General features: G+C 41.8%; 1 protein-coding gene and 1 non-coding gene across 12 annotated transcripts; both read right to left on the bottom strand.

Annotated features, from left to right (window-relative positions):
* Positions 1-63: 63 nt before the first annotated feature.
* LOC109472229 (leucine-rich repeat-containing protein 71-like) lies at positions 64-27,605 on the bottom strand. 11 transcript variants are annotated; one of them, XM_019771846.1, is made up of 19 exons: positions 27,506-27,605; positions 25,362-25,696; positions 12,544-12,659; positions 12,082-12,212; positions 11,593-11,649; positions 10,527-10,689; positions 10,227-10,302; positions 9,869-9,943; positions 9,541-9,609; positions 9,057-9,216; positions 8,044-8,127; positions 7,659-7,748; positions 7,148-7,258; positions 6,738-6,792; positions 5,594-5,617; positions 4,454-4,554; positions 1,962-2,070; positions 1,416-1,534; positions 64-970 (listed from the first exon to the last, which is right to left on the bottom strand). In XM_019771846.1, the coding sequence occupies exons 2-19, from the start codon at positions 25,400-25,402 to the stop codon at positions 839-841; spliced, it is 1,713 nt and encodes a 570-aa protein (XP_019627405.1). In that variant the 5' UTR covers positions 25,403-25,696; positions 27,506-27,605; the 3' UTR covers positions 64-838. The 11 variants fall into 11 exon arrangements, with proteins under 11 accessions (XP_019627405.1, XP_019627410.1, XP_019627407.1 ...); XM_019771851.1 differs by lacking the exons at positions 25,362-25,696; positions 27,506-27,605 and adding an exon at positions 20,016-20,502 and having other exon boundaries at positions 12,559-12,659; XM_019771848.1 differs by lacking the exons at positions 25,362-25,696; positions 27,506-27,605 and adding an exon at positions 20,016-20,501.
* Positions 22,378-22,450, bottom strand: Trnar-ucg. Its single transcript has one exon. It is a non-coding gene; the product is annotated as a tRNA-Arg (tRNA).
* Positions 27,606-27,652: the final 47 nt, after the last annotated feature.

Genomic DNA, 27,652 nt, shown 5'->3' on the forward strand with positions numbered 1-27,652 from the left:
CCTGTATGTTAGGTTTTTAAACCAGACTTATTCTAAATCATGATGGAGCAACACTGTATCAACTGTGACAAACATTTTATGTACACCAAAATAATCTCAGATAACTTTACACTTTTCAAATTTCAGTCGATTTATACATACTACCAGAATGTACATGTACCAGTATGTACATACATACGTCAGAAACAGACTATCTACCAGCTTTGAGACATGCGGGACCCAGTAATGCTTGGCTGTGTTTTTCATCCACCAAATATCTTTTTACAAAAATTTGTAAACTTTTGAAACAAGCTGTGCAACTAGATGAAAGCTTATGTGCAATCAAACTATATTCATGAAATAAAAGTTCATACAAAAGCACAACACCTTTCTATCTTACATAAAACATGGCAGAGGTGTTGGAGTACTAAAATCACTGCCACACCTTATATATGTACAGTGTATACAAAGACTAACACCAAACACTGCTAACATACTTCACTGTTTATAACCATTGCACTGTTTTCCAGTGTTCACATTATTGCACTCGTATTAAAAAAGAATTGGCAAGATACACTGTCTGAGAACAATACAGTATATACTTTTCCATACTCAATTGTAACATTTTATGAAATACTAACTCTTCAGTTTTAAAAATCTATAGAGAACGAACAAATATACACTTTCTCTGAGGAACATATAACTGTACAATAAAATGAATATAATCTGTATCCAAAACAGATTATGTATTTTGCAAAATGATACTGCCCTTCTGAATACTTGATTTGTTTTTAGAAACATGTGAACTGCTTTATGGTTTAAACTACATACACATAGTCCATGGCACAAGAACTGCGTACTATGACCCAGTGGCTTGTGATGTGGACTCGTCATCAGGAGTTTTAGAAGGCGGTTTGTACAGTGGATCTCGTGTCATCATCAACTCCTGAACCTTCAGGTACAGCTCGTGGCTTGGCGAGAAGTTGTTTTTCTGGAAAAGAAGGTCACCAACAGAGATTAGCCTACAGATGACTGGCGCACAAACCTGTGTTATCATAATTCTATACAATCAGCCACAATTATGAGAATTGCCATTGATATCATATAAACTTTATTGCACAACAATTGTACAAGATACAGAGAATGGCAATGAGTGGTTCCATAAGACGACAAATCTACCCAATACAAGAGTGTGTAGTATGGGATGAAAATGGGCTTTTTCAATCATCGGAGGAATTTCTAACATGTAGACAATCTTTAACATATTTTCTTATGTACCTCATGCAAGGGTTGTCATATCATGTATCAGAAAAAACTTCTGAAATCATAGAATGTTTGATTATGGTCTGACAGCAGCAGGAGAAACTAGTACTATGTGTATTCATCAATGGTGTTTAAATTCCTGATTCACTGCTGATATGGGATCTGGATCTCACCTGCACAGACAGCCTCATGAGCCCAGTGCCGCCTGACCGTGATCCCAGCGTGGTGAGAGTGATCTGGTACTGGATCCCCTTCAACAGGGCCTTCAGGCCGGCTTCTCCTATTCTGTTTCCTACAGGGTGGGGTGGATTAGATTCAGTTTAGGGTACAAGTGACAAAGTGTGTTAAAAAGTGTGTGTAGAATACTGTAGATGGTGTTAAGCACAAAGAGCAGATGTGTTGACTGTGGGGATGGTGTTCAGCTCCAAGGACAGGTCTGTTGTAATGTGTGTGGATGGTGTTAAGAACCAAGGACAGGCCTGTTCTAGTGTGTTTGGATAGTGTTCAGCACCAAGGACAGGTCTGTTTTAATGTGTGTGGATGGTGTTCAGCACCAAGGACAGGTCTGTTTTAATGTGTGTGGATGGTGTTCAGCACCAAGGACAGGGTAGATAGCCACAACACATGAAACAATGCACCATCTTTGAGTTCAGGCTACCATTGGCATGAAACAGCATATAATAAAAGGTATCCAAAGAAAAGCAGACATGTGTCCTTACTGGAGATGTTGAGGTTGATGAGTGCCCTGTTGCCTGGGATGAGCAGCTCTCCATCCACTCTCTCTGCCTCCTCCAGCAGGGGGTTAATAATCTCTGGGATGTCTGGAGTCTGTGGGAAACAGGCAATGACAGTCCCCACTGATTCTTCACAAAAATTGCCAAATGCAGATTTTACTTAGACTTAGGAGCTCCCGTGTCTCCTGACATATAAGGCAGTCAGTGAATTCCAGCATATTTGGTCAAAGGCAAAAATAGAGATTCAAATACAGATTTTCAAATACAGATTCTCCAATTTACAGATTTTACATTGACAATAAAGGATACTCATTGACAAGTCACACTCTACTGCTGGTAAATTACTTCTAGACTCTAGACATTCTTCACTCTTCTTCTCAGTCACTAGAAGAAGTGATGCTGAACTAGAAAGGCCAATATTTGCTTTGGAGCAAATACAGCGATGGGTTCACCACATTTTACGACATGGCAGGGAAAGAATGAGAAACACAAGGGAAAACAATGATTTACATTGATATAACTATAATATGAAGTAACATACAACTAAAACAACAGTTGGATAGCTATTCCCTACTTTATTGGTTAGGATTTTTAATTGCATAATGCAAACTGTTGATTTTCAAAATAAAAAAAAACGTTCATGCCCCGCATTCCAATGCTGGAGCAGAAAAGCTTGAAATACCTACCAAAACACTTGAATAAAGACATACTGTCAGTATGGAAATGCTCTGTGCAGGTGTTATTAACAATCACATAAACTATGAAGCCATACATTGAATAAGCTATACATATAATATGATTATCATAACCTTTATTTTTAAAATCATGCCAGTGAGCTAATTGCATGTACAGAGTGAAAGAAAGTAAAGTAAAGCAGTAGAATTTCTGTACTAGCTATGATAGTACTTCATATGATTCGTCCTCATCGTCATCATTCAATGTGGTCTATCTCTTGCTACTAGTGACTGGTAATACCTCTGTAGATTCTTCACACTGGCAGAGTACCGTACTCCTTCTCTCTTGTCAGCTCAATACTTTTGTGACAACATCAAAGTGATTTTAGTTTGTATGTTGGAAAAATACAAAAGACTAACATTCTAAGTTATTGACATTCTTGAGTAAGAACAATCAGTTTTTGAATGTTAAAAGCAAAACAACGAAAATAAAAAAAAATGTTGAAATTGTTAAAATGCAGAATTGTTAAAATCGTTAAAACTGATAAAATTGTTAAAAATTATAAAATTGTTAAAAATGTTAAATTGCTAAAAATATTTATGTCCGATGCACTGGGGTTCGAACTTGCAATGCCTGGGATTGCCGCCTTGCGCGTTTCCAACCGAGCTAACTCGGTGCGATACACATCACTCACTGCATTGTATGTCATAAAAAGTAAACAGCATGGCGGTATCGATCGCCTCAAGCCACCAAGACTTTCAACTATTAACTACGGGGTTTCCTTCTTTATCAGGTTTGCTTTTGAACCACCTTGATGTTACTTAACTATCAACCCGGCTAGCAGAAGCCGCCGGCTCCTTTGATATTACAGCCGCTCCCTGTCCAATCTTGTTTACACGCCGGGCGCAGGTCATTGACCTCCAACTTGCGTTGTTCCAACAGAGAAGAGCAAAATGTCTGGCTCCCGCAAAACGTACCGCACTCTCCCGCTGGACGTACCGCACTCTCCCGCAGAACGTATCGCACTCTCCCGGAGGACGTCCCGCACTCTCCCGAGGGAAGTCCCGCACAGCGTCCTGCACTCTCCCGCAGAACGTCCCTCGAAAATTGATGCGTATTTCGTGGCCTGTGCTGTACCTACCAAAACACTTGAGTTCATACTGTCAAAATGGAATGGCTTTGAACAGGTGTTAATTGAGTTAATCCAATCAAATCCAACAGCCAATCAGCAAGAAGAAAAGATTAGGCTGCGTCAGGTTCATGCTTGCATGCCCATATATGGGCATGCCGCCGAATTTCTTTCTTATTACGTCACGCGCGTACGCCCCCGCACAGTACTTTCCTATGGGGACCGCTAAAAATGCAAATAAAACGATTGTAAAAGCCTGTATCACAAAAATTTAAAAAACGCCTAGGGGTATTTGCCCACTGTACCTCCATACCAAATTTCAGGACCTTAGGCCCTAAAATGAAGAAGCTGAATCCATTTAAAAAATGGCAGGAGGAGAAGGAGGAGGAGGAGAAGAAGAAGAAACATCAGAAAAAGCAATATGGGTTCACCACCACTTCGTGGTGTGGTGAACCCATAATAAAGATTTTACACTACAGAAACAGCTGAGTGTTGTGCTTTCACGAATCATTAGCACTAGATTTCAGCCTCTGTATACTTGCCAGTCATGACAGGCTGAATCTAGTCCTAAACGGGAATCATGCGGCTCCAGATGTATTACTGAGGGACGACTGCAATGTGGTAGACATTGGCTATCTCGAGGAATGAATCCAGTCTACTTTATACTCCTTACCTCAGCTTCTGTTATCGACCCGGCTCCCTGGCCCTTCTTGCCGCCTGACTGCCGACCTTTACCCTTGGTCGCCTTCCCAAGAGTCTCTGCAAGGGAAACAACTGCAATTACCCGACGGGCATCAGTTAAACAGTCCGTGGGTGGTGAGGGGTGGTGAAGAGGTGTCGCTATAATCTCATCTGTTTTTATTATACCAACATTAATCTATAGATTTTCAGTGTATGTGAAAAGTGTTTATGGGGCCAAAGGCATGCATCAAATGTATCTGTCACTGGAATGACATGCAAATTTCAATTCAGCACAAGAAGTGATGTTCTTTTGTGCTTTGTGAAAGCACTTAAAAGTGAGGGATATGTTTTGTTTGGAACAATGTCTCATGCAATGTTCAGCATGTTCACCATTTTTTTCTTAATTCAAATCTGTGGGATTATCAATAGCATTGTTACAACTGTGCACATCAGCATTAGCTGAAAGATCTTTCTTGTTTTAACAGATTCATTCCAACCCTCAGAATTATTTTAGCAGTCACTTACATAGTTACTTTTCCATAAATCTTTTAGAAAATTCAGATCTTTCAGCTCAAGTGACCACATGCAAAATGATACCTGTTTGTAGTTCTGACGTAAATCCTAGAGAGTTTGCTTGCATACAAACAGCATACAAATACATTTCAATAAAAATCCATGCAAGAATTGAACATCTAAACAAGGCATGCATCTCTACAGTCTAGGTCCTAACATTAAACTGTACTATGCATTGTTACATCTGATGTTAGTAAAATTTAAAAATGTGTTTTGAAATGTATCATAATGTAAGATGATCAAAATGACTTGCATGCAAAATGGCTGATTTGGCTACTACTGATCTACAGTATTCTATGAGTTATTCTAAAGCACAATTTGAAACCCCATGGTGGAAAGCTCTATTCTAGCGCAGGAGATTAAAAATAAAAATCATTAAAAAAAACCTGTCCAAGTCAGAAACATGTAGTGGTAAGGTTATCAAATCATTTGCTGTTAGAACGACAAACACAAAGTTACGGGTTTGACTGATTCTTTCCATGTAATGTTAATTGAAAGGTTAGTAATTCCATGATTAGGAAAGAGAGAGAGTTCAGAGAAACCAACACCGATGTTTAACCTTTGGAAGCACCCCGCTGTGGCTCTATGGTTGTGTCCGTGGGATGGAGTGAGTGAGGGATGAATGGATGGATGGAAGGATGAAAAGAAACAAAGTTAGTTTGACATGGACAATACAACAACAATGCACCAATTTACCACTGATATTGCAGACCTCAAAACAAGCCTGAAAGAGTTTCTTAGAAATCTCAAATACTTGTATCTGTACGTCGATGAAGGTTAGACATCCAGGTAATGAGAAGGAATTGTTACTCAAGCAACTGGACAAATTTTGAAAACTCCCAGACGTTTCAAGCAGCATCCACTACTTTTCGTCTGTATTTTGTCTCATGATTACAGTACTTAGTACATGAGAACTAGTCTTTCAGACTTGTGTTGAGATGAGCTAAGTGTCTTTACAGATTAAGCTACTCAAAGCACCTTGATACCATTACGTCACACTGAAGCACACCCTCATGCTTGCCAAAGAAAGCACAGCCCAACCTGATACCGGACTATTGGCAGATCCTGGAGTTAAGGCGGTTAGGGCTCGTATCAGCAGGCAACAACAAGTCACAACAACGAACACATAAGTCATAGGCAGCCTGAAATAACTGGGGTCCCAAGCAGAGGTGAGGAGGTTTGAAAGAGGAGGGCATAGATAGCCAGCTGGGAGATTCGTTTTTCTTCCTTACTGCTCTGATTTTGCTGACATTTTACTTTGATGGGGTGTTTGTGATTGTTTGAGTTAATAAGTTGAAAAAAAATGCAGAATGATTCTTAAGAACAATTGGAGGAATCAAAAGTTTCATAAAATTACATCCCTTACTTATCAAAAGTAAGATATTTGATAGAAAAGAAGGCAGGGAAACTTGAAATGGGGATAGAACAAGAAATCTGCACAAGTTGAATGTTTGACTTCAGTAGTTACCACTTTAGTTGATGACAAGCATGCTTTTAGAGTCATATTCTCATTTTGATTCATCATGATTACAGAGTTGCCAAGCATCATGCATTACCTGTTAGCGATTGCTTGAATCATGAAGTTATCAATTATGACATTACCTTTACTTCTTCAAAAGAACCAAGAAAACTGTGATTTAAGATTTAAAACAAAGCTAACAGTCATATTCATTAGGTACAAACTTGGACTGATGCCATCTCACCTTTCTTCCACTTGTCATCTTTTCCCTTTCCCTTCTTGTCATCTTCCTTTTTGTCCTGTAAATAAGACAAGTCTCTACTTGTAATGCAGCTGTACATATAATACATATGTATTGAATCTATCTATCAATCTAGCAAACAATCCCTATATATCAAAGTTCTTTATTCATGAAACCATCCCGATGAAAATTACAGTCTTGGCAATGTTGGTTCTTGTAAGCAAGTGGTTGTGAATAAAGAACTTTGATATTCAATCATTAACAAACCTGATGCAATTATTTATGACACTCCTATATACATGTATTACAACAAAAATCCTTGATAGAATATAAATCTTCTAAGAGTTTTAAGTCATCGGCCATGCAGAAAAAAGAGAAAAGGAATGCTAATACTACTTGGTGTGGAATCTGACCTTCTTTGCTTTAGAAGATGCGCGTCCAGACTTGGCCATGGACTTGTCCAGCTGTGACCGGCTGCTCTGGCTTCCTGGTCTGTCCCGAGACTCTGCTCTCCTGGAGATGGGCTGGAGGAACAACGACGGGGACAGTCAGCCATCATAGGTTGTTATACAATATTGATGTCGAAATGAGAGAAAAAAATGCTGTCAAGGACCTGAGACTGAGGCTTTTTTGTAACAAGTAAGCAGAATGTTGCAGAACATTTTATCCCAAGAATACATTCAGTTTGCAATCACACAATGTCTGAGACCAGGCCATTGCACCCTTGTCTGTTGTCACAGAGGTGATTGGGCAGCTTAGATTGCATGTACTTCCATGGGTCAACTATCTTTCTTTTGTCTACTCTGAAGCTACACCAAACAAGTGTGAATAAAAAACAGATATTACTAGAATTCAAACTTCCCTGCACAAAATATCTATTCAGCACAGTGATGGGTATACAGTCTAACATGAATCAATACTTACAGATCTTCTGATGTCTGGAGCTCCCTTCTCTGACAGGACTTTCCTCCTCTCCACTACCTCCTCATGGGTCAGGGAAAATCTGGACAGCACCTGGGGACAAGGACAGGCAATCTGATTGGTCAAGAACTCACTGTTCAAAGAACTTGATTGGCTAGAATTTTCAAACCAGAATGTAACCACTGCATGTCTAGTGGTGACGTGAATATAAGCTATATCACTCGAGCCTGTCACCACTCTGTATTGTACAAAAAAACACTGATCTGGTTGGGCAAGACCTTAGCAGAGCAAGGCACACTACATTAGCTGTCTACTTTCTTAATCATAAGTAGACTGGTTAAGCATATAGTGAAACTAATAGAATACAAAAATATCTTTTGTAACTCACCTCTCCAAACTTCTTTGCAGCGTCATCTCCGATGGCATTGTTGGCAATGGAGAGAACTAAAAGTGTCCTGTTCATCCTCAAACCCTGGGAAGAACAATTATGGAGGTCTTTGAAATAATAATTGTGTATCAGTGCCATTGAGATGTCATTCCAAAGTAGACAATCATCTTTTACTTGGAATTGAAGGGAAAATGAATCTAAGATTAGAAACATTCAAGTACAGTAGATTCTGCGTATCTGAAACATTCAAGTACAGTAGATTCTGCGTATCTGCGGTATTCAAATTTTCAAAAGCAGCGCACATGGCTCAGGCGAAATGTGTTCAAATTTTTCTATGGAACATTTGGAAGCCCGGGCCATACCGTAAATTATGTCCTACCTGGGCCGCGATTACGTTCGATACGGGTGTTCCGGCCCGTGTGATAACTAGCGGTACGGCCCGGGGGTTCTAAACGCGTACAGCCCGGCCCTTCCAAATGTTCCATAGAAAGATTCGAACGTGTTTCGCCCTAACCGCGTGCAACGCTTCCGAAAATTCGAATGCAAAATTTGGACGTTGGAATTGATGTTGTTGCGTTTTTTGGGATTAGGGACACCAAATTTTTGCTCATTTTGCATTGAAAGGCGCGTTTTCGTGGGTGGGTATGACATAAATAAAATACAACACGGTGTATTCCGCATCACCCTCGGTCCCAGCCCTCCCGCGGATCAGATCTCCCTCCGGCCTTCGGCCATCGGGCGATCCGACGCTCGGTCGGGCTGGTACATCGGGCGATACGGAATACCCCGTGTTGTATTCTATATGTACAACCTGGTCCAGAACACCATTATCGAAGGTTATCATGGCCACAGTATGATATAAAACAATTTTTAACCATTAAGTAAACTAAATCATTTTGTACTGAAAATGTCTTCCTAGACAGATTCATAACTAATTTCCCATTCTATAAAAAAAAAGAACTGATATCCATTTCTACTAAGCAGAAGCACAATCATGACTGCAGTCTACTCACATTAGCGATGTGGCAGGCCCCTGCATCTGTGATGAGGTTACTGTTGAGGTTGAGGGCACACAGACTCTGGTTCCGTGTCTTGGCTGTGGACAGCGCCTTCCCAATCAGCTCTGCACCCTTGTCTGTTATCTTACAGCTTCTCAGGGACATGCTCACAATCCTGTACAGAACAACAACAGATAGGCAAAAGGTTGGTGAGCATATCATACAAAATGATTGGCTAACACCATATCATATTACTGGTACATGTATCAGGTGTTCAAGTGGGGATCTTCAGCATAGCTGGTCACTGATTTTACAACTGAATCTACCACATGATAATACCAGAATAACCAGAATGTAGTAAACTTTTTAAGCATGCCTTATGAGCAGAACACTTAACTTCTCTTCTTCGCAAGCTCCAAAGAGAAGACCACTTCCTGTCTATGTACACAAACACAGAATATGAGGTAGTAAATTTAAAAAAATATGAGCTGGTTCGTACATGCTGTCCTCTCCTATCAGCTGATGAAAACCTTCCCCTGGCACAGGGTTCCCGTCCAGCTTGACAGTCCTGGGGTAAATAACAACAATCATCATTAACTCTTGGACACAGATTTGACAACAACAACAACGACTTCATTTTCTGTTGGCAATTCAACATTTTGCAGGTGATTTGCTGAGCATATGGTTCTCGACAAATCTCATCAGGAGTATTACTCTAACTAGCTTTGAAAATGGTGACAGACCGTGGTAAGAGTTCAAAGTTCTATAGGATGCAGCAAATACAAGACTAATCTACTTAAGGACTGTGTCAACCAACAATGCCTTACCTGAGATTGAGACACTGTGAAGCAACTGCTGCAAACTGAGCCAGAGTGTTGTCTGTCAGACCCACGTTCCAGAAGCTGTGGACAATAGGGAAAGTCAAAGTGTCAGCAATAGCATAGTCCTACATGAGAACAAATTTAGTGTTGCCATAGTGGCAGTCTTCAATTGGTACTAAAAATCTATTGTCTGACCTCACCAACCGTCCAGAATCTGTCTCACTTTTAGAAGTCATATATATCTGAATCGGTTATCTCCTATCACTGTCCAATCTAAAGCATAGAGCAACAAGTTTCAAAATCTATAACTGTGTCTGCTTGGCATGCTTAACATTGCATGACACTAGCAGATTCTCTCACTTACTCGATTGTATGCAGCTTGTCTGCTGCTGGGAAACATTGCTTGAAGATGTCGATGTACTTCTGGTCCACTTTCCAACCTGGAACAGAAATTTATTGTCTGATTTAAAAATGCATGTGATGTAGCCAGGCCTTACAACATGGATGCATTTTCAAACAACAAACAACTGTATCACTCTTTCATCTACCTACAGACAAACCCTGCATTCTCACTAAAAAAGTTGATCTCTTACAAGATGTTTGAAGCAACTGATAAGCATCATACAAGCCCAAACAAGAAGACTGCCAAATCCTTCCCATTTACCTCTTATGTAGACCTCTGTCATGCTCTTCTTGTCCTCAGGTTTCTCCAGTTCCACCTGTACCTTTGGTCTGAAGTAGTCAAACTTGTCGCTGGTAGTGTAGGTGGTGGGAGGGGGCTCCTCCTGCTCAGAGGGCACCGGCGATGTCGGCTCCTCCACTTTCTCCTGCACCAAATCAGCAGTTAATAAAACTACCTCCTCTAATACAGCACATCTGAAAGCCTTTCTATACTTTGTAATGTTGTAAAATGGTGCTGCAGGTCTGTCTCTTACAGACGATTTGCTGGTTGTTGTGAAGACATGTTGAGTGTGTGGTGGACCTGTCGGGTTTGTTCTCAGTAATTTACACCCTAAGCAACCTGTATGTTGTTTATGGTGAATTTTCAAGAGATATCTTGACTTGAAATTGGCACAATTGCCATGTTCACAAAATTCACTTGTCGATGGTTTGTCTGTATGTGGTTGTGTTTCCATAAGGACCAAGTTGAAAACGATAAAGGTAGTTGAGTGTAGCAGTCTTACATACAGAAGAACACCAGTCCTGTGGTTACATGTAGTCACCAATGATCACCTAACCACAATTTGTGATAGTAGCTGCACTCTTCTACCATTCCTCTATAAGCAAAAAGACCCTTCACCTTATTATTTAACACCATATGAGTTTCATACCTTTCACCTCTAAAACACCATTATCAGTTTCAACCCTTCACCTGTTGCTTACGCTGTTGAAGGTATGTTAACACCTTATAATGTTGTAGGCTATGTTGAAGAAACACATCTATAGAATTACCTAGAACAAGACTTATTTGTAATATAGAGCTAGCCTGGTATTCGTATATATTCAGCTACCTGGTTCCTGTCCAGGTATTGGCAATGGATTCTTGGATCCAGGTAGCTGATTATGGATGGATACCAGACTAATACAGAGCTGACTATAGCCACTGAAGTTTTCAGTAGGGATATGCTATCATGACTAGCAGTTAGGATACCTTGCCCACCGCTACTGCCACCTACACCGAGCTGTTATGGGGAGGGTTCTGCTATTAGTAGTGACAACCACACACTTACCATACGTGTGCTACGAGCACTTTTACAACTCTCTCTTTGGGACATGGGGGTGGCACACTTGTTCAGGGGGAGAATGCAACAGTTAGACATTAGTATTGAATTGCCACTCTCTAATAACCTGGGATATCATTAGGATGGTCTGCTGACTGGATATCTATACACTCAGGTTACTTTGAATTAAAGCAAAAAGTTTAGTACATTTGATGTTCCATATACTGGCTTCAAAGAAAATAGACAGAAACACTTCAAAGAAATGAATACATAAGTGTCCAAACCTATTTTAACTACCTAGTCTCTTTTGACCTCTCCGCAAACAGCGAACTTAGAGACAATTAAGGCAAATGGCAAAATAGACATGGCAACTAGGATAGGTTTGGACACCAGGCTAATGAATACAGGTTTCAAATCTATAGAAAATGATTAGCTTGGGATTTGATAATTTCTGTTAGGACTCCAAACATACTTTACATATTAAGTAAAAGGCTGTACCTTAGGGTCAGGAGGTGGAGGTGGTCCTGGCCTATGGGGCCTTGGCACCACCTTAGGGATCTCCATGAGCCCCGCCCGGTTACACAGTTCTGTATAATCCGCTTCAAAATCACCTGTACAGCTGTACGGCTCTGAAATCAACAACAAGCACATGAAATTCAAATACTGTACAAATAATGTACAAATCCTATCTACATAATGATAGCAGAGCCACTTATCACACTACTACCTATCAGATAATTTATTTGTGCATATACTAGTAAATACAGTCACTTTAGAAATGCATAATTATGATATGAACTATGATGAATTATGATATGAATAAGTTATACATGTGTATTAGCAATTTCCCAATTTTTGTGTACTGATAAGGCAAAGCTATATTAAAACATGTTGCAAACGATCACAGGTAAAAGAAACCTTAACGTGTACGTGGAACCAACACCAGGCAAGACACCATACCAGGAGATTTAGTACCGTCTACATCCGAGGTGTCATGTGAGGTGGCCGAGGTGGCACTGCGGTCCCCCTTCATCACTCTCTCCAGCTTCTTCCCCATCTTCACTTTCTTTGCCGCACTGCAGAAAACACAACTTTTCATTATTATGCTTGAACTTCAAAGGATGACCTTTATTAAACTCCTAAGTAGAATTATCTATCTGGTAGGTAATGGGTGAGAACAAATCAGATCCAAGTATACTATGTACAAACAACCAGCTGGCCAGAAAACATACAAAGATGCTGTGAACAGTGCATGCAAATGTGACAGTACATGTACATGAACTTCAATACTTGACACAGGAAAGTTTTGAGTGTGTCAACTGTCAAAACTTAATCTGATACTCTCTCTGTCATCTTCTGTGACCACTTTCAATTCAATACATAATACTGTTACTATAACATTGTGGCCTTCTTGGACAATTACCTGCTCTAAAGTTATGTGAAAGTGACACAAACAATGAGCTGAAGTCTGTCCTTTATATAATCTGAGGTGTGTTTCAACTTTTCAACACTGAAAACTCTGCAAGGTGAACATCACACAGGTGACACACACACACAGGTGTACCAGAATCACCTGAACTGCAGCAGGCACACCTACGGACATGAGGAAACTTCACGTCAGGCATAAGGGTAGAATTTGAGCATGAAAAAAAAATGTTTCAAGTTTCAACAATATGTAGCATTTGTCTTGGGGTGTGTGGAGATTCAGATTCTGAAAATCTGATTTAGATTGTTTTGTCCTTTGTGTAATGCAGCCCCGGAGTAAGTCGTTTGTACCTAAAAAGTTGAGATATTGTGAGCAGGACTTGTTTTGCATTCATTCCTGACATACCTTCTGATCAAAACTCATGATTAGTTTCAGGCAAGATAAAATGTTTTGTAAATATTTTCCATCTTTTTGAGCACTGCCCCCCCCCCAAGTTTCTCAACTACTACTACTAGTTGTTACACCTTCTCTACTAGTGATGCTTTTAAACTTTTAACCTCGCCCTTTCTGAACAGCCCTAGAAGATCTTTTTTGCCCACAGAAGCACACATGCCTACTTACAGGCACACGGCGCCATAACAGCAGCACGGAAGGACTTGACACCAAACAGAACAAGTGACCTGTAAACATACTTGGACTACCAAAAGTAAAACACACATTTGGCCGCAAAAACTTTCATGTAACGCGAATTCTAGGATCTTGAAGTAACTGCCGACTGTGCCGTGGTTTGCTTACCGTGCTACTGAGTGAACAAGTTGTCTGCCTTTGTCCCAGAGTGGGTCAAGTTTGCCAAAGGTCGATGTTTTTGACAAACGTGAACAGCAGAGATTTATTTACAGAAGAAGCCGCGCAACACCCAGTTTGACACAACTTCATGACTACGCTAGAAAGTAGTCCGCATGAAAAACAGCCTATAGCTTTTGAACAAACGAACAGAAAGTGCTAAATTCTGCACAGATTCAGGAAAACAATATAAGGTAAAGGACAAAATTAATCTGATTCGCAGATTTTGCGAATTTCCTGTGTGAAAATACTTGGAGACAGACGGAAATATATCAATGCGCGGAATGTTGTCTCTAGCAACTAAACCCTGCGCACTGGGCTCTGCGCACAGGTGAGGCGGGAGCCTCGTTCTGGTGACAAAACTTTGGAACAGGTAAACAAATTTCAAGAACGGTGTGTATGTCTTTCAGAGTTTTGATACACCGTGTCAAATGGCAACGACTTTTTATGCAAACATCGCAAAGTCAACACAAAACTGGAAAACCCCATTCGTAGGACACAAACAATTTTCTTGACAGCGTGGTTTGTATATAATTTGTGTGATTTATAGTCGATAATGCCTGTAGTTTTCAGACGAGTAAAAAGCCAATAAGTCACTCTTGACATCAAATCATGAATGTGCATAAACATTCGTATGATCCTTTTTACGAAGAAAATTGACCTTACAATGGTTAAGAATATTCATAGTATTGCATATTGTGGACCACTATATGTAAAACAACCAAACATGTCGCTGTTTTGCGTAGGTCGGAGTCTAAGGAAGAAGAAATTCTTTATCTAACAGACGAGAACAGCGAGTTGATAGTGTTTGTCTTGCGCTGATGTTATGTATTGTTATACACTTGTCCCTATGGACACTACCCGAGATAACCTTTATTTGGAGATTCAAAATTATACGGTTGCTTTGATTGATCTCCTATACAATTGATAACTACCAGTCCGACAACTGCTCAACACCAGGAGACCCAATTTGATACAACAGACAATTTTCTTCTTCTTTTTTTTTTTCTCTCAAATGTATTGGACTAAGCACCAAACGCGCCGTGCATGTGCTTGCAGCTGATACGGTTATTTTGTGCTGAAACGTTAAGGACAGGTCGAGAGTGCTGCAATACCTTTGCAGTTTGCACCCTGTGATGTGGTATTGTTCCCTACGTTGACCTTCGAACAAATAATCTGTAACATGTTTTCTTTACAACAGATGAATATTGACAACAGATGAATATTGACCAACACCATGAGATGCACAATGCACAAATAATGTGTAAAATAGTTTCCCTCGATTTTTCATAGACTCTTAAAGTTCAGGAAAAGGGCAGGGAAGTGATATACTTAATTAAGCACACGTGCACTGAATACAGGAGTTGCTCTACCAAAACATCTGCCTTCAACATCGCTAAAGGATTGAACGAAAGACGCGACAAACACCTGTAGTGTCGTATCAGTTTCTTTCAGCTAGAGAAGGAGAGAAGGTAGCGAGTGGGGGGACAGAATCCGTTGAGTGGGAATTCCGGAAATCCATTCATCAAAACGTTGGCTTACCTCTTAAACAGCTCCTTCCCAGACAGTCGCGATTCTGGGCGGTCGCTCATTATTGTGTCTAAAACTGACCAACGTCGACCCGTCGTGCGGTTTTCAGAACTCTATCCGCAACTTTTTCAGTGGTTCGCCATGCAAGACTGAATGCGAATGGCGCACCTCTCGGTCTCACGTAAACAGAAGGTACTTGTAACAATGAGCGTCACGGCTAATCCCCCATAACAGTCAGAACGTATAGACGGATCAAAATGCCGAGGAGTCCGATTCGTCACCTGTTCTCACCCCGCCTACACAGCCAGCGTGGCGCCCCCTAACGCAGGGTGAAGATCGGCAGGGCCACCATGACCAAAACATGACCAAAACCCAAGCAGAGGTTTGGCTTTGGCTTATTTTTGGCGTGTTTTTAGACTTTTTACGTTTGGCGAGAAAGAAAATCCCAATGCAAAAAAGAAACCCCGATAAAAAAAAGCCTAAAACACGCCAAAAATAAGCCAAAACCCAAACCTCTGCTTGGAGAGCAGAACCATGACCCGGGTTTCAACCAAAAACAAACACCTGCTTTTGATCTCGACGTTTACAGAAAGTCGTATGGCAGGTTCATGTAACAGCCTGTATGACCGGTGAGTTAAGAAGTGTGATTGTGCAGTTGTTTTGGGGCAAGGCCAAGCCTCAACAGGACCGTCACGTCGTTTACAGGTGCCCTTTTGTGGATGGCTTTAGACGTCCACAAGGCGAATGGGAACGGACGCGACTTCAAGGCTTTATGTACATCGACCCAGTTTGTTGACAGTTCCGGAGGCGAAGGTCCTATGTCCAAAATCATCCAACCAGGCTGACCAACCACGAAAACAGATTATGATAACGATGATAATGCTGCAATTGAAATCGTGCTCCTGTTATCGCGTCTAAAGTAAACTTGCTCTGGACTTTAGGGTAACCGTGTATCCTTAATAACCGTAAATGACCGGGAGCATTAACTACTAATGTGACAAAGAGGGAGTCGTTTCAACAACACATACACATCCGACGCTATTGTTGACTATCAAAGTGAACCACGGGGCTATATACTTCAATGAAAGCCTCTAATTGCCAAAGGCTCAACTTTTGGCCTGTGAGTGGGTAGTCTGACAACGCATTCATTGTACCATAGTCCCACAAAGCAAGACACGGTATTATAGTACTAGTAACTGACAACTGTTATAAACACAGGTACGAGTCTATTGTGCACAATTCTCTTGACGGGTATGTCAGTGAAGTTATTTTACTTGAACACAATATGTTTGACTACAGGCTGATCATTGGGCTACGATCTAATCTGAATTGGTGTATACGCCAATGTCTCCACGCAACGAAAAGTACTTTCCTGACAACTTAACAAGGGGCATAAATTTCCCGATCTGTTTTACTAGCTTCTACCATTGTTGGTGACCACCATATAGTCAGTGGTATCGGTTTGTATGTCAGTAAATAGATCATAAACATGATGCCTGCCTGCAGTAGTAAATAGCTAGTGGGACGTCTATCAAGTAACCTCGCGTCAGCCACTAATTCTGTTTGAACTATTCTAGCACTGCTCACGTCACACTTTTGCAAGGTCATATCGTAGCGACCCAAACCAACTTCCCAGCCAGCCTTCCGACGACCGAAGGTCTAGTACAAATTTCGACGTACCAGTGATTTATGTTTGTAAATAGCTTTATACTATCTCCATAAGTACAATGTTATTTATCAATGCATATGAACTTAGTTATCCGAGTCCTATAAATGCTAGCTGGGAACATAGATACCACATCGACAAAGACACTGTTGCTATGCACTGTATGTCGCAAGGTGGCGCCTTTCATACACTAAACGTCTATCGCTAGGACCATCTCTATGGTAGACATCCACGCCAAACATGAAACCAATAGTGCAGCCGAATATAAGAACAAAACAAGGATACCTGCTTTGGTTTAACTGCACCAAACGAGTTTCAGTTAGTGATGATTTGGTAATCAAGGAATCTTTTAACAGCTCAGTTTCAAGGTTTCACGATGCATGTACCTCTCTATAGAAACAGGTGTCTGTCATCGTATAACGGTTGGGGTCATAAAAACCGTCTAGAAACATGACGGACGACGTCTGCCCTATTGTCCTGCAACTGTATGGAGACGAACCGTGGGAACAACAGATAAATCACGTCTGAAAATTAAAATATATCCGATCATCATACTGGTCACAAATTTGTGCCACATCGGGGGATTGTTTTAATAATCATACGGTAGCCCGGTAGCCCCTTCATTTTGTTAGCCTGTGTACCATCCTGATTAGCGACTATAGGAGCGGACGTAACCGGGGTGGTACCCAGGCTATCAATTTGGTGGAACAAAGCTCAAAGAATGCTGCAGCTAGGGTCAAATAGTATCAGCATATTTTTGCTGCCTCACTAGTGAAAATATTGTCCTGTAGAATAGTGAAAATAACACCACAGCAAGAATACAAACCCTTTAGGAGAAAACAGTTTCTTGAGAATCATGTTGCCGAGTTTGGACCGCGGCCGGGCTACCAGTCTTGGTCGGGTCTTCGTGGCCGACGCCCGCCCGTCCGCCACCGTCGGTGAGTCCTTCCCGCTCCCGTCTGACGGCGGAGCACTCTCAGGCTCGTCTTCAGTCTCCGCTAGTCTCATTTTCCACTTACTCGGGCCTGTGGGCGGTGTAGGTTTCCTAGGAGACTTTGGAGTTTCTTCCTTTACACTGTCGGGAGTTTTCGTGCCCGAACTGTCGATTGGTTTGGGCGATGGTGAAGTCGAGTTATCTGGGGTTTTTGTCCCCGCCGCTGACATGGTACCAGCGCTGTCGCGACCGTCTTCCGACGCCGGTGTTGCAACTTTTATCTCCGGAGAAGCGGCCTGGTCACTGTTGACGTTCTCAGGCGCCTCCTCTTCGTCGTCTTCCTCGTCCGCCTCCTCCTCCGCCATTCTCCTAAGAAGTCCCCACATGATGATGTCTACTCGCGATCACTCCCGAGCAGGTTGTACCGTAGTCTTGTCCTGCTTCGCAGAAAGTCCACCTTCAATTGACCCGATGTGTTAGGCTCTACCCGCTACCCTGGCTCTCCTAGCAACCAATGTGGATGCGTTACGTGCGCTGTCACACACGTGTCAGTACAACAGTACGGGCTGGGTGAAATATTGTGAGCAACAAGTTCGACTTATTAAGTCCATATCACTGACTCACATTCAGTGACCCAAGATGTACGCAAACTAGCATACATCTGATCATTTTATCTTACTTCCGGTTGGTGGAACATAGGATATAGGAATTTTTTTACACTCCTTCTATGTCATTTTATCTTATTCTCCTTATCGATATTGGTAATGGGAACATATCGCAAGAGTAGTCAACATTACGACCTAGTTCTTACTCTTTATGTCAAAGTGAGCGGATGTATCTTTCATAAATGGTGATAGAAAATAATCTACGTAAACAGGACCTTGCCTCAGGTCTAATTGTTGATAAACCACTTAGTCTTCAGGAAATGCTGCGCTATTTGTGTGTTATATACACCATAACGCACGGGTGACACGCAAGAGGGCCATTTTGAAAACCTTTTTAATACCACTGACCTTTCTGCCAAATAACACAACAGACACGCGAATGCTATTGTGTATTCACGCATCGATGGGTAAAATACAAAATAAACATGTGCTCAGGGGGCAAGAATGGTGACGTGGATTGAGTTTATGCGGAGTCTTGTCTGTGTGAAAAAGAAATACGGAGTGACCTCTAGGGCATTACTCAGTGTTACATGATTGTATGTTGCAAGGGGAGGATGCGAGGGCTGCCGAAAACTGAAAGAACTGGTGAGAAATGAACGCAACAAACGGATGTCACAGTAAACGACAAATGCATATAGGTAACCCCATGGTACAGTATACAGGCTTTAACATTGGACATAGGACGCCCCAAAGGTAATACTAGTATAAGCCGGCCCTGTGAGCTCCGGGAATCATTCTTACTTACGATCCGCCACTAAAAGGAAAGACTAAATGCAGGTGGGAAAGACATGAATCTGTGCCGTCTGCCGCATTGTCCGGGAATGCATGTAACCATGCGTGAGAGCTACTTCACTGAAGTGTTTAAAAAGGTAGACGACGGCGTATCTATGCACAGACAAGAGGAAAATAACATAATTCTATACGTAAATTATTGGTATGTGCAATGAGTGAAAATCACTCATGCTACGGTGCGTTTAGTTATTTTTTTATCGACAGTATTTACAGAGTCTGGCCAACATAATATAACAAAGTTTGCGAACTTTTAACAACTATGTATACCGTGACAAACTCTCAAAAAGGCATTTGTCGTGTGTGACTTGACTAAATGATCCACACAAAAAGATCAGCATTGACAAAGTAGTAACAGATAGGCAAATGTATATCACGGTAAGCACTATCCTATATGAAGACATCTACGGCTTGTTTCCTACGTCTTTTGGCAATTTAGTACGCCCATGAAGTTTAACGTCATTTAATTTCCAGGCAACAGGTAACGAGGCAACTGATTTTGGCCCTAACGTCTCAATTAGAAACTCTTCCGAACACCACATGTCTGAGAGAGCGAAAACCGCACGTATGAAAGCTCACCTGCGAAAGACGTCCAGTCCACTCCTGCCCTCCATCTTAAGGTCACAGGGGCAGCACAGACCTTGGTCGTAAGATTTTTATCTGAAATATTGTTTTGTCCACAAACTGACACAATATGCTTCCGTTTACGTTTCAGTCAGCCAAGTTTGCCGGGACTGATGTCTGGTCTACACCGTACGCCTGGGGTTGTCCGACCGCTTTGCCGTTTATGGGAGTCGCCGTTTGAAGCTTGATCTGTGGCTGCTACGTGATTAATACAGACTAATCTGATTTCGAGCCATGGAAACGGCGACAAAGGGTATAGAAGGCATTGTGGACACCAGTTGGCCACAGGCAGGACCTAAACGAGGGGGAACAATACTCGCCCCCCAGCGAGCCGTGAGCGGAACGTGAGCTTTCATGACAACATGCCTGCTTAATCAGGACAATTACGGCTCCGATCACCATGCAGGTGTCACATCGGCCCTGCCGTACATTGTGCTTGTCTTGTCTGCCAAGTTCTCTTTTGTCGGTGTCCTTTTCAAGACAGATGAGGTAGGTTAAAAACCCAGCGTTAAACATCTGCTTTGGCAGCAAACAGGTGTTGGGTCAACTCAGTGGATGTTCGAACAAGTACTGCAAATTGTTGACATAGATAAATACAAGCTCAAATGTCCACCCAAGACGAATTAGGTCAGTAACAATAGCTGAAGGAAGTTACACTACAGTGACTGAGTGGCTGTAATGTGTACATAAAGGTGCGTGGTTTCTCGGGAAGAAACTTCATTAGAAACTAATTTCAAGAACAGCTCTGTCAAAGCATATTCCCGCTCATGCATGGCAAACGGGCGATCGTGTTCACTAGCCATTTTGCTAAGGTGCCGAAGTATGCTATTCTGTCCCGCTGTCAAACAATGAAAAGTTCTGGCATCAACTTGTAAACAAACGTGGTTCTCACTGCAGTTCCATTTAAAATCACAAGGAGCGCTGTTACAGGTAGACATCTACATTCGTGGAATGCATTGACCTGTGCAGTAATCTTTGTTGTGCAAACACTGTAAAGGGATATAAAAAGCAACTGTGCCCACAACTGTTAAGTGGAATAGACGGATATAAAGTTATGATACTGCAACACAGACTGCAGGCTGTATTGGAATTCTAGTTTATTTGCTTTTGCTGCACGGGTAATCTCCAAGCAGATCTTTTTGTGGCTACAAAGACAATATCGAATTGGCCAAGAAGTATCCATTTGCCCGACAGTTACCTTTGGACTAGAGTAAAAAAAAAAATTCCAGTACAGAAAAGAAAGCCGACCGGATTTAAAAAAAAAACGCCTAAAAAAACATGTAAAAAAATAGGCCGCCGCCTAAACCTCTTCTTGGAGAGTATCGCACGAGTACTTATCAGTTGATCCCCGGCTTTCTGTTCCCATGTCCGGAATTATCCGTGACATCTCCCTACAGTCCGGAGTGGAGCCAGGAGTATGAGCCCGGGTCATGTGTCCGTGTAATCTCCCTGTCTCACGGTCTGTCAGCACATATCCACGGGTAATCTCCAAGCAGATCCTAAGGTGGCGTATTGAACGTAGTCTCCACCAGACTTCTTTTGCGGGGTGAATAAATCGTAGAAATCGGCCTAAAAGGGTATTAATTGGCCAGAGAAGGTAGCCAGCCAGAGAAGCTCCAGGGCCTGGCCAATTAATACCCTTTTAGGTCGATTTCTACGATTTATTCACCCCGCAAAAGTCTGGTGGAGACTACCTCTTTCCCACCACTTGACCTTTAATTTCTACCCAATAGAACGATGTTTCATTTGTTTTAGGTTCATCTATTACGCGGATAGTGGTTGCTTAACCCGACTAATCTTTACTAGTGTATTTGCTTCATAAACACCTCTTCTGTCTATTGGGATGATTTGTTGACTGTCATGATAGATGTTTACCGTTTGGTTAGTGATTTATGCATCATCTGGACACTTTCGAATGGTAACGACGTATCAGGCGTAAAGATAACCCTTGCAGGTATTCTCCAAGCAGATCTGTTGGTGGCTGCAAAACAGTATCAAATTGGCCAGGCTGTATCCATTAGCCAGACAGTTACCATTTTGCCACCCTTGGGTAACTGGCCAATGGATACTGCCAAAAGATCTGCTTGGAGATTACTAACAGGTAACAGAACCCAGTACACTTATCGAGAGGAAGGGGTGCAGTGGTGGCTTGCAATTGGTTGAAGTGAGGTGCTTGGCTGGGTGATTGTTGAAAAAAAAGTCATGTTTCCTGCATTGTAAATTGTCAATCTGAAGTTGCATATTGATATTCGAAGGTTGCGAAAATATGAATACAAATGTTACGGTTGTAATACACAAAACAAAAACGTGTGACGACCGAGCCAGACAGGATTCGAACCTGCAATCTTCTGATCCGAAGTCAGACGCGTTATCCATTACGCTACTGGCCCTACGTACTTTCTTAATCACGAAAGGTATATGTGACCAGCAATCCTGAAAACTCTATCCCGCCCTCGTTTCATACGAGTACCAAACCGGAACTCTGATGAATTAAAGGTAACACTACAAGAATGCAGGGGCACGGCTGTTATGCCACAAATTATTCAATTGGATAAGCCGTTTGTCAAAGAAATCAGACAGTTTGTGTCATCTGTCTATCCACGTGTGATAAAATTTAAAGAAGCGAAAGTACGCGTGTCTGTGGAATGGACTTCGAGAGGCAAACGCCATATGCAATTCTTGCATATTGCAGCAGTGTTTCTGAACACTTCGTAAGCCAACTGGTAACTGTACTCTCAATAAAAACACACCTACATGTAAACACGATAAAGCATGGCTACAAACCTAAAGCCCCTTTGTTCAGAACTAAATACCTTCCCTTGTCCGTTGTCCGGGTAACAATGCCCTATACACCTGGCCTCCTTTCAGGTGTGTCATTTGTTTAAATCCACCCAACAACACCAAATGGCGTTCTAACGATCGCGGTGCTGTTGCCGTAACCCTGCAGAATTCTTTACTTATCAAAGCGATTAGTAACGCCGTTGTTTGTAGAACACTTACTCGGGGGAGCGGTTCAAGGTACCGGCCACCTGGTCCCCTTTATGCGCCGATGGCAGGCCGGGTGTTTGTGCAATATAAGTGGTATTTTGATCGGCCACTATTGCTTGCTTTCCCCCGACAGTTCCGGGGTTTCATGTATATAACAGTGGCTATTAGATCTATACTCTGAGGAGGTACAGTCGACAATGGGTTTCGTTGATACAAAAACACGTCTAGAGGCTCTACTATACTGACGCTATCGGCAACCAGGGTCACAGCACACGGACGGCTTAGGTATAATCCATTTGTTATTGTATTCTATGGATTCTATCTTACAGGGTGGACTTTGAAGTTCCATTAACTTAACTATCAGAAGAGTTTCTATTACACAATACTGAACGCAGTCATGCCAAGAAAATGGCAAGAGAAAGAAACATATAGTTGCAACCAAATTACATCAGTCCTAACAGTACAAATAGAATGCTAGGCTGTAACGTTACCGCTAAGTAACGTTAGAAACACCTCATGTAACCCAAACTGTATCAGTTCTAACAGTACAAATAAATTGGCCTGAAGTACCGTTAGTGCTAGGTAACGTTAGAGAAATTCCTCATGTAACGTTAACCTAAACTGCATCAGTTCTAATAGTACAAATAAAATGTTAAGATGTAACGTTACCGCTAAGTAACGTACCGCTAAGTAACGTTAGAAACACCTCATGTAACCCAAACCGCATCGATTCGAACAGTACAAATAAAATGGTCTGAAGTAGCGTTAGTGCTAGGTAACGTTAGAAATTCCTCATGCAACTCAACTGCATCAGCGCTAACGGTACAAATAAAATGGTCTCTTGTAACGTTACAGCTAGATAACGTTTGATACTCTCCATGCAACATAAACGGCACCAGTTCGACAGTACAAATAAAAATGGTACAACGTAACGCTACTACTCTGTTGTAACGTTAGTGCTAGGGGATCCTAGGTTACGTTAGAGACTCCCACACGATCTACCTAGATAACCTTGCGCCCTTGACACTCATGCCTGAAGCATCCCTAACAACGTCATATCAACGGGCAGCGATAACACCTCCCACGGCGGAGTCGTTACCTCAGTCAACCCATTGTCGTCCCGTTAAAAATTACCACTTACTTGTAAGAGACACTACAGTCATTTGATTTCACCATTACAGGGGATCCTAGGAAGCTGGGAGAAAAGCTTGTACTAAAAACCCACAGACTAAATTTGTACTAATAACCCACGTGAAAGCTACCTCTGTTAAGTTCCTGTCTTGTGTTGTATATTGTCCTGTTACCAGGCCTCCTGGTTGTATGTCATACAGCCTAATAAATCAAATCAAATCAAATCAAACTCATATAAGGTACTGATACATTGATTAGAGATATATATTTTAACAAGTCAACAGCATTATGAAATCGTAAGCATTTAACAAAAAAAAACGTCTAGTTTTTGTATTACGTGTCATCATTCCAACAATTCCCGCATATTTTTGTCACTATTTATCCAGACCGGTACTTGTACTTCTGTTTGTCAAACGGGGGTCCAAGTCGAACCCTCCCTTGTCTTTCACGCATCTCGAGACGCTATTTGTTTTCCCCCCAAGGCGGTTAACAACCGCCAAATATTGTTATCAAGACATCTGAATTGACTCTAACTGGGATTATATGATATAGAATATCCTTACGTAGAATAGAACTTAAAGCCTCATTTATTTTTTTCAAAGCCCCAATTATTGCAGTCAAAGTAATCCCCATATATCTTTCAGAGTAATCAGAAACTTTAGAAGTAGTAGTCACACAAGAATGTGTCATTGAAACAAGGTCAGCGACGGGTGTCTGTTTGTCTGATGTCAATTGGGCTGGTAACAAGTCTGAACATTAGAATAGAACTGTTCTTAAAAGTCACAAATGTTTCTAGTCTACCGATACTCGGTAGTATATTGTACATTGGACTAGCAAAGGGACCGAAAACTGAAGAACACACACTAACAGCGCCTGGAGTACGTACTGACCTCTACTCGGCTTGGAAAGCGAATGAAAAGGGTTGAAATTGGCCGAATCCACAGATAACACACGGGGATTTGGTCTGCCAAAGGAGTATACAGTTTGTCGCTTCATAAGCCTGGTAGAGGCTAGGTGTGTACGGCTCCTTATATATCTGAAGCAACGTACGAAACATGCCTTACACCTGTTACACGTGAGGGCTTCTAGTGCAGTTAACGCGATCAGAGACACTACATGTATATAGCATAATATATAAACCCTATATAATTATCCCTACATCATTGATGTGATGCTACTCACGTCAGCAAGCCTCCACCAGGACCGCTTCCCCGTCCGCTCATGTTGGTAATTGGTGCTACACGCGATGACTTGTACGGAGAGACCTCGCACTGAAGCAGCCCTGCCTCCAAGGCCCCACTTGTGTTGTGTCGTCAGGGAGCGGTGTGCGGTGCCGGGGATTATTTACTAACGTCCCACAGGTTATGTTGTCAGTCTACACACGCCTTCTTCCCGCGTCAAAACGGCTAATCGGATCCCGCCTTTCAGGGGCGCTGAACTGTAAGCCTCGAGTCAACAACTCCGCCGAGTGGCTGCGATGAGAAGTCACGTACTGCGCCGACGGGTCTTCCTGTTATCTGAAATGGTAAACTAACAGTCACAAACAGTTTTATTTGGACAAGTGCCGATTGGCTTGGAGTCGACATTATACAGCTTCAACTGGGTAATTTTAGGGTGAAGACAGACTCAAGTTCTATATTTCAGTAACACATTTACATCGACTTACCTGTGTTCCTCGCGCGTGATGTGACTATTGACCTAATTAAACAGGAATGACTGATAGGGGTGTAAAGAAACGTTACATTCTTATATTATCGGAAAAAAGTCGAACCCAATAAGTTACACTTAAGGGTCAAAATTTAGACTAGTCACATGCTATATTGTTATCCATTTTCCTTCCTTTTATTTTCATGGTACGCGTACGCAATTAGCCTCCCAGCAAGAACTTGCAATCAAGTTCCTCAGTATTCCTCTGACATTTGTCCTGTTCTAATGAAGTTTGTTGCGGCGTCATGACGTCAAATGTTTCTACACGTGACGTCATATGCGTCCTGACGTGTTTGTTGAACAAAGCTCATACCTATGTGTGTTATATAGACATAGAGTAGAGAGTATAGAGTAGTTGACAAATCATCAAATAATCATTTCTTAACAAGGCGTGATAGTCACACCACCAGGATATTATTCAGCAATAAATTGTTTAAATTGCACCAAAGTCACGGCTCAACGTTTGCCTCAAAGTCTGATCACTGTTTATTTTCTCTAGGAACAGAAGTACTCAAGGTATCATGTTTGGAACGATGGTGATTTCAAGACGACAAAGTTTTTGTTGAGTTTAGCTTTGAGCCTGTCGCAAGTAGTTCTAATTTCATGACTAATTTCATGTTTGATATATATTTCTGTTGCCCGGGGTTTCGCTCTCTCCTGTCAGACAGCACCTCTTCAGGGTTATGATAATGTATACTTGACACTTGCTCCGTTACGTAACTCAGACCGTGAGTAGAAAACCAAGCCGAGCCTCTAGACTGCCCATTCATCCCCGCCTGTATCACCGATTGTCGCTAACGGACTAACACGGTGTACCGTTACACCCCAGGCCCTCCCACACTTCACCACACAATGTCAAAGAAAAACGCTGCATTCACCAAAGGAACAGCATAAGAGAGATCTTTCTCACAACACGTCCCGGTCGAGGACATTTGCGCATGCAGTGTGTGGTGACCGATATTTTTTTCTCAAAATAAGGCGCTGTTGAACAAATGAGATACAAACTTACATATACTGTATAATATACATACTCTTCATTGAAAGTAGATTGCACAGCTGTCAAATATAGCAAATATGAATGTTTTCTTTACGAAGTGCTGGCCAAAAAGTGTTAGCAACCGTAAATACAATTGTCTCAGACGGAATAGTAACATAGCTGACTGCTGTACGACAGTGGCTTTACGGATAACGTATATAAATACGTCACACCTTAAGGGTCCCAATTCACAGTTAGAGACTTTTCAAATAATTTTGAAACGCTATTCGATTGACGTACATAAACATCTCGGGGTGGTTACGAGTACAGTCGCCATAAATTTGTAGACAGTCATTTCGCTATACATGTGCTAGAATATATTCACTGTGTCAAATCCTCTGCCTGTTTGTCGGCACTAATCTTCATTCAGCCTGTATGTCCTACATGCTCAAATCCCACTCGGAGGGATCAGACAAGTTTTGTTTACAAGCCGCGGTATCTAAACGGTAAAACGGTCCAGACTGTGACACTAGGACTGCAACGGTTGTACATAGTACCCTCTGCCCGTACCCCCTGTCACAGGGCGGACTACTGTCAGTGTAGAACAAGAGTAAAAGTTTGCTGAATGTTGTGACAAGCTTACCGTTTTGTGGTCCGGCCGTGTTAACAATGCAACCCCCGCCAAACTAACAAAACAAAGCCTGTGCTTCGGGTGACCTGCCTGACAACCCTTCTATAAACGCCTGTTTACTTTGGATAACGCCAAATAGCGAAGAAGAAATCCGTCCGT

Source organism: Branchiostoma belcheri, unplaced genomic scaffold (genome assembly GCF_001625305.1).
Source record: "Branchiostoma belcheri isolate BF01 breed outbred unplaced genomic scaffold, Haploidv18h27 scaffold27, whole genome shotgun sequence".
Classification (NCBI taxonomy): Eukaryota; Metazoa; Chordata; class Leptocardii; order Amphioxiformes; family Branchiostomatidae; genus Branchiostoma; species Branchiostoma belcheri.

Coding starts and splice junctions, on each gene's coding strand:
- LOC109472229 (XM_019771845.1), bottom strand. CDS start 15,444: ATGAGCGACCGCCCAGAATCGCGACTGTCTGGGAAGGAGCTGTTTAAG. Junction 12,660..15,394: donor GGGAAGGAGCTGTTTAAGAG/GTAAGCCAACGT, acceptor TGTTTTCTGCAG/TGCGGCAAAGAAAGTGAAGA. Junction 7,749..8,043: donor CTGCAAAGAAGTTTGGAGAG/GTGAGTTACAAA, acceptor CCTTGTCCCCAG/GTGCTGTCCAGATTTTCCCT.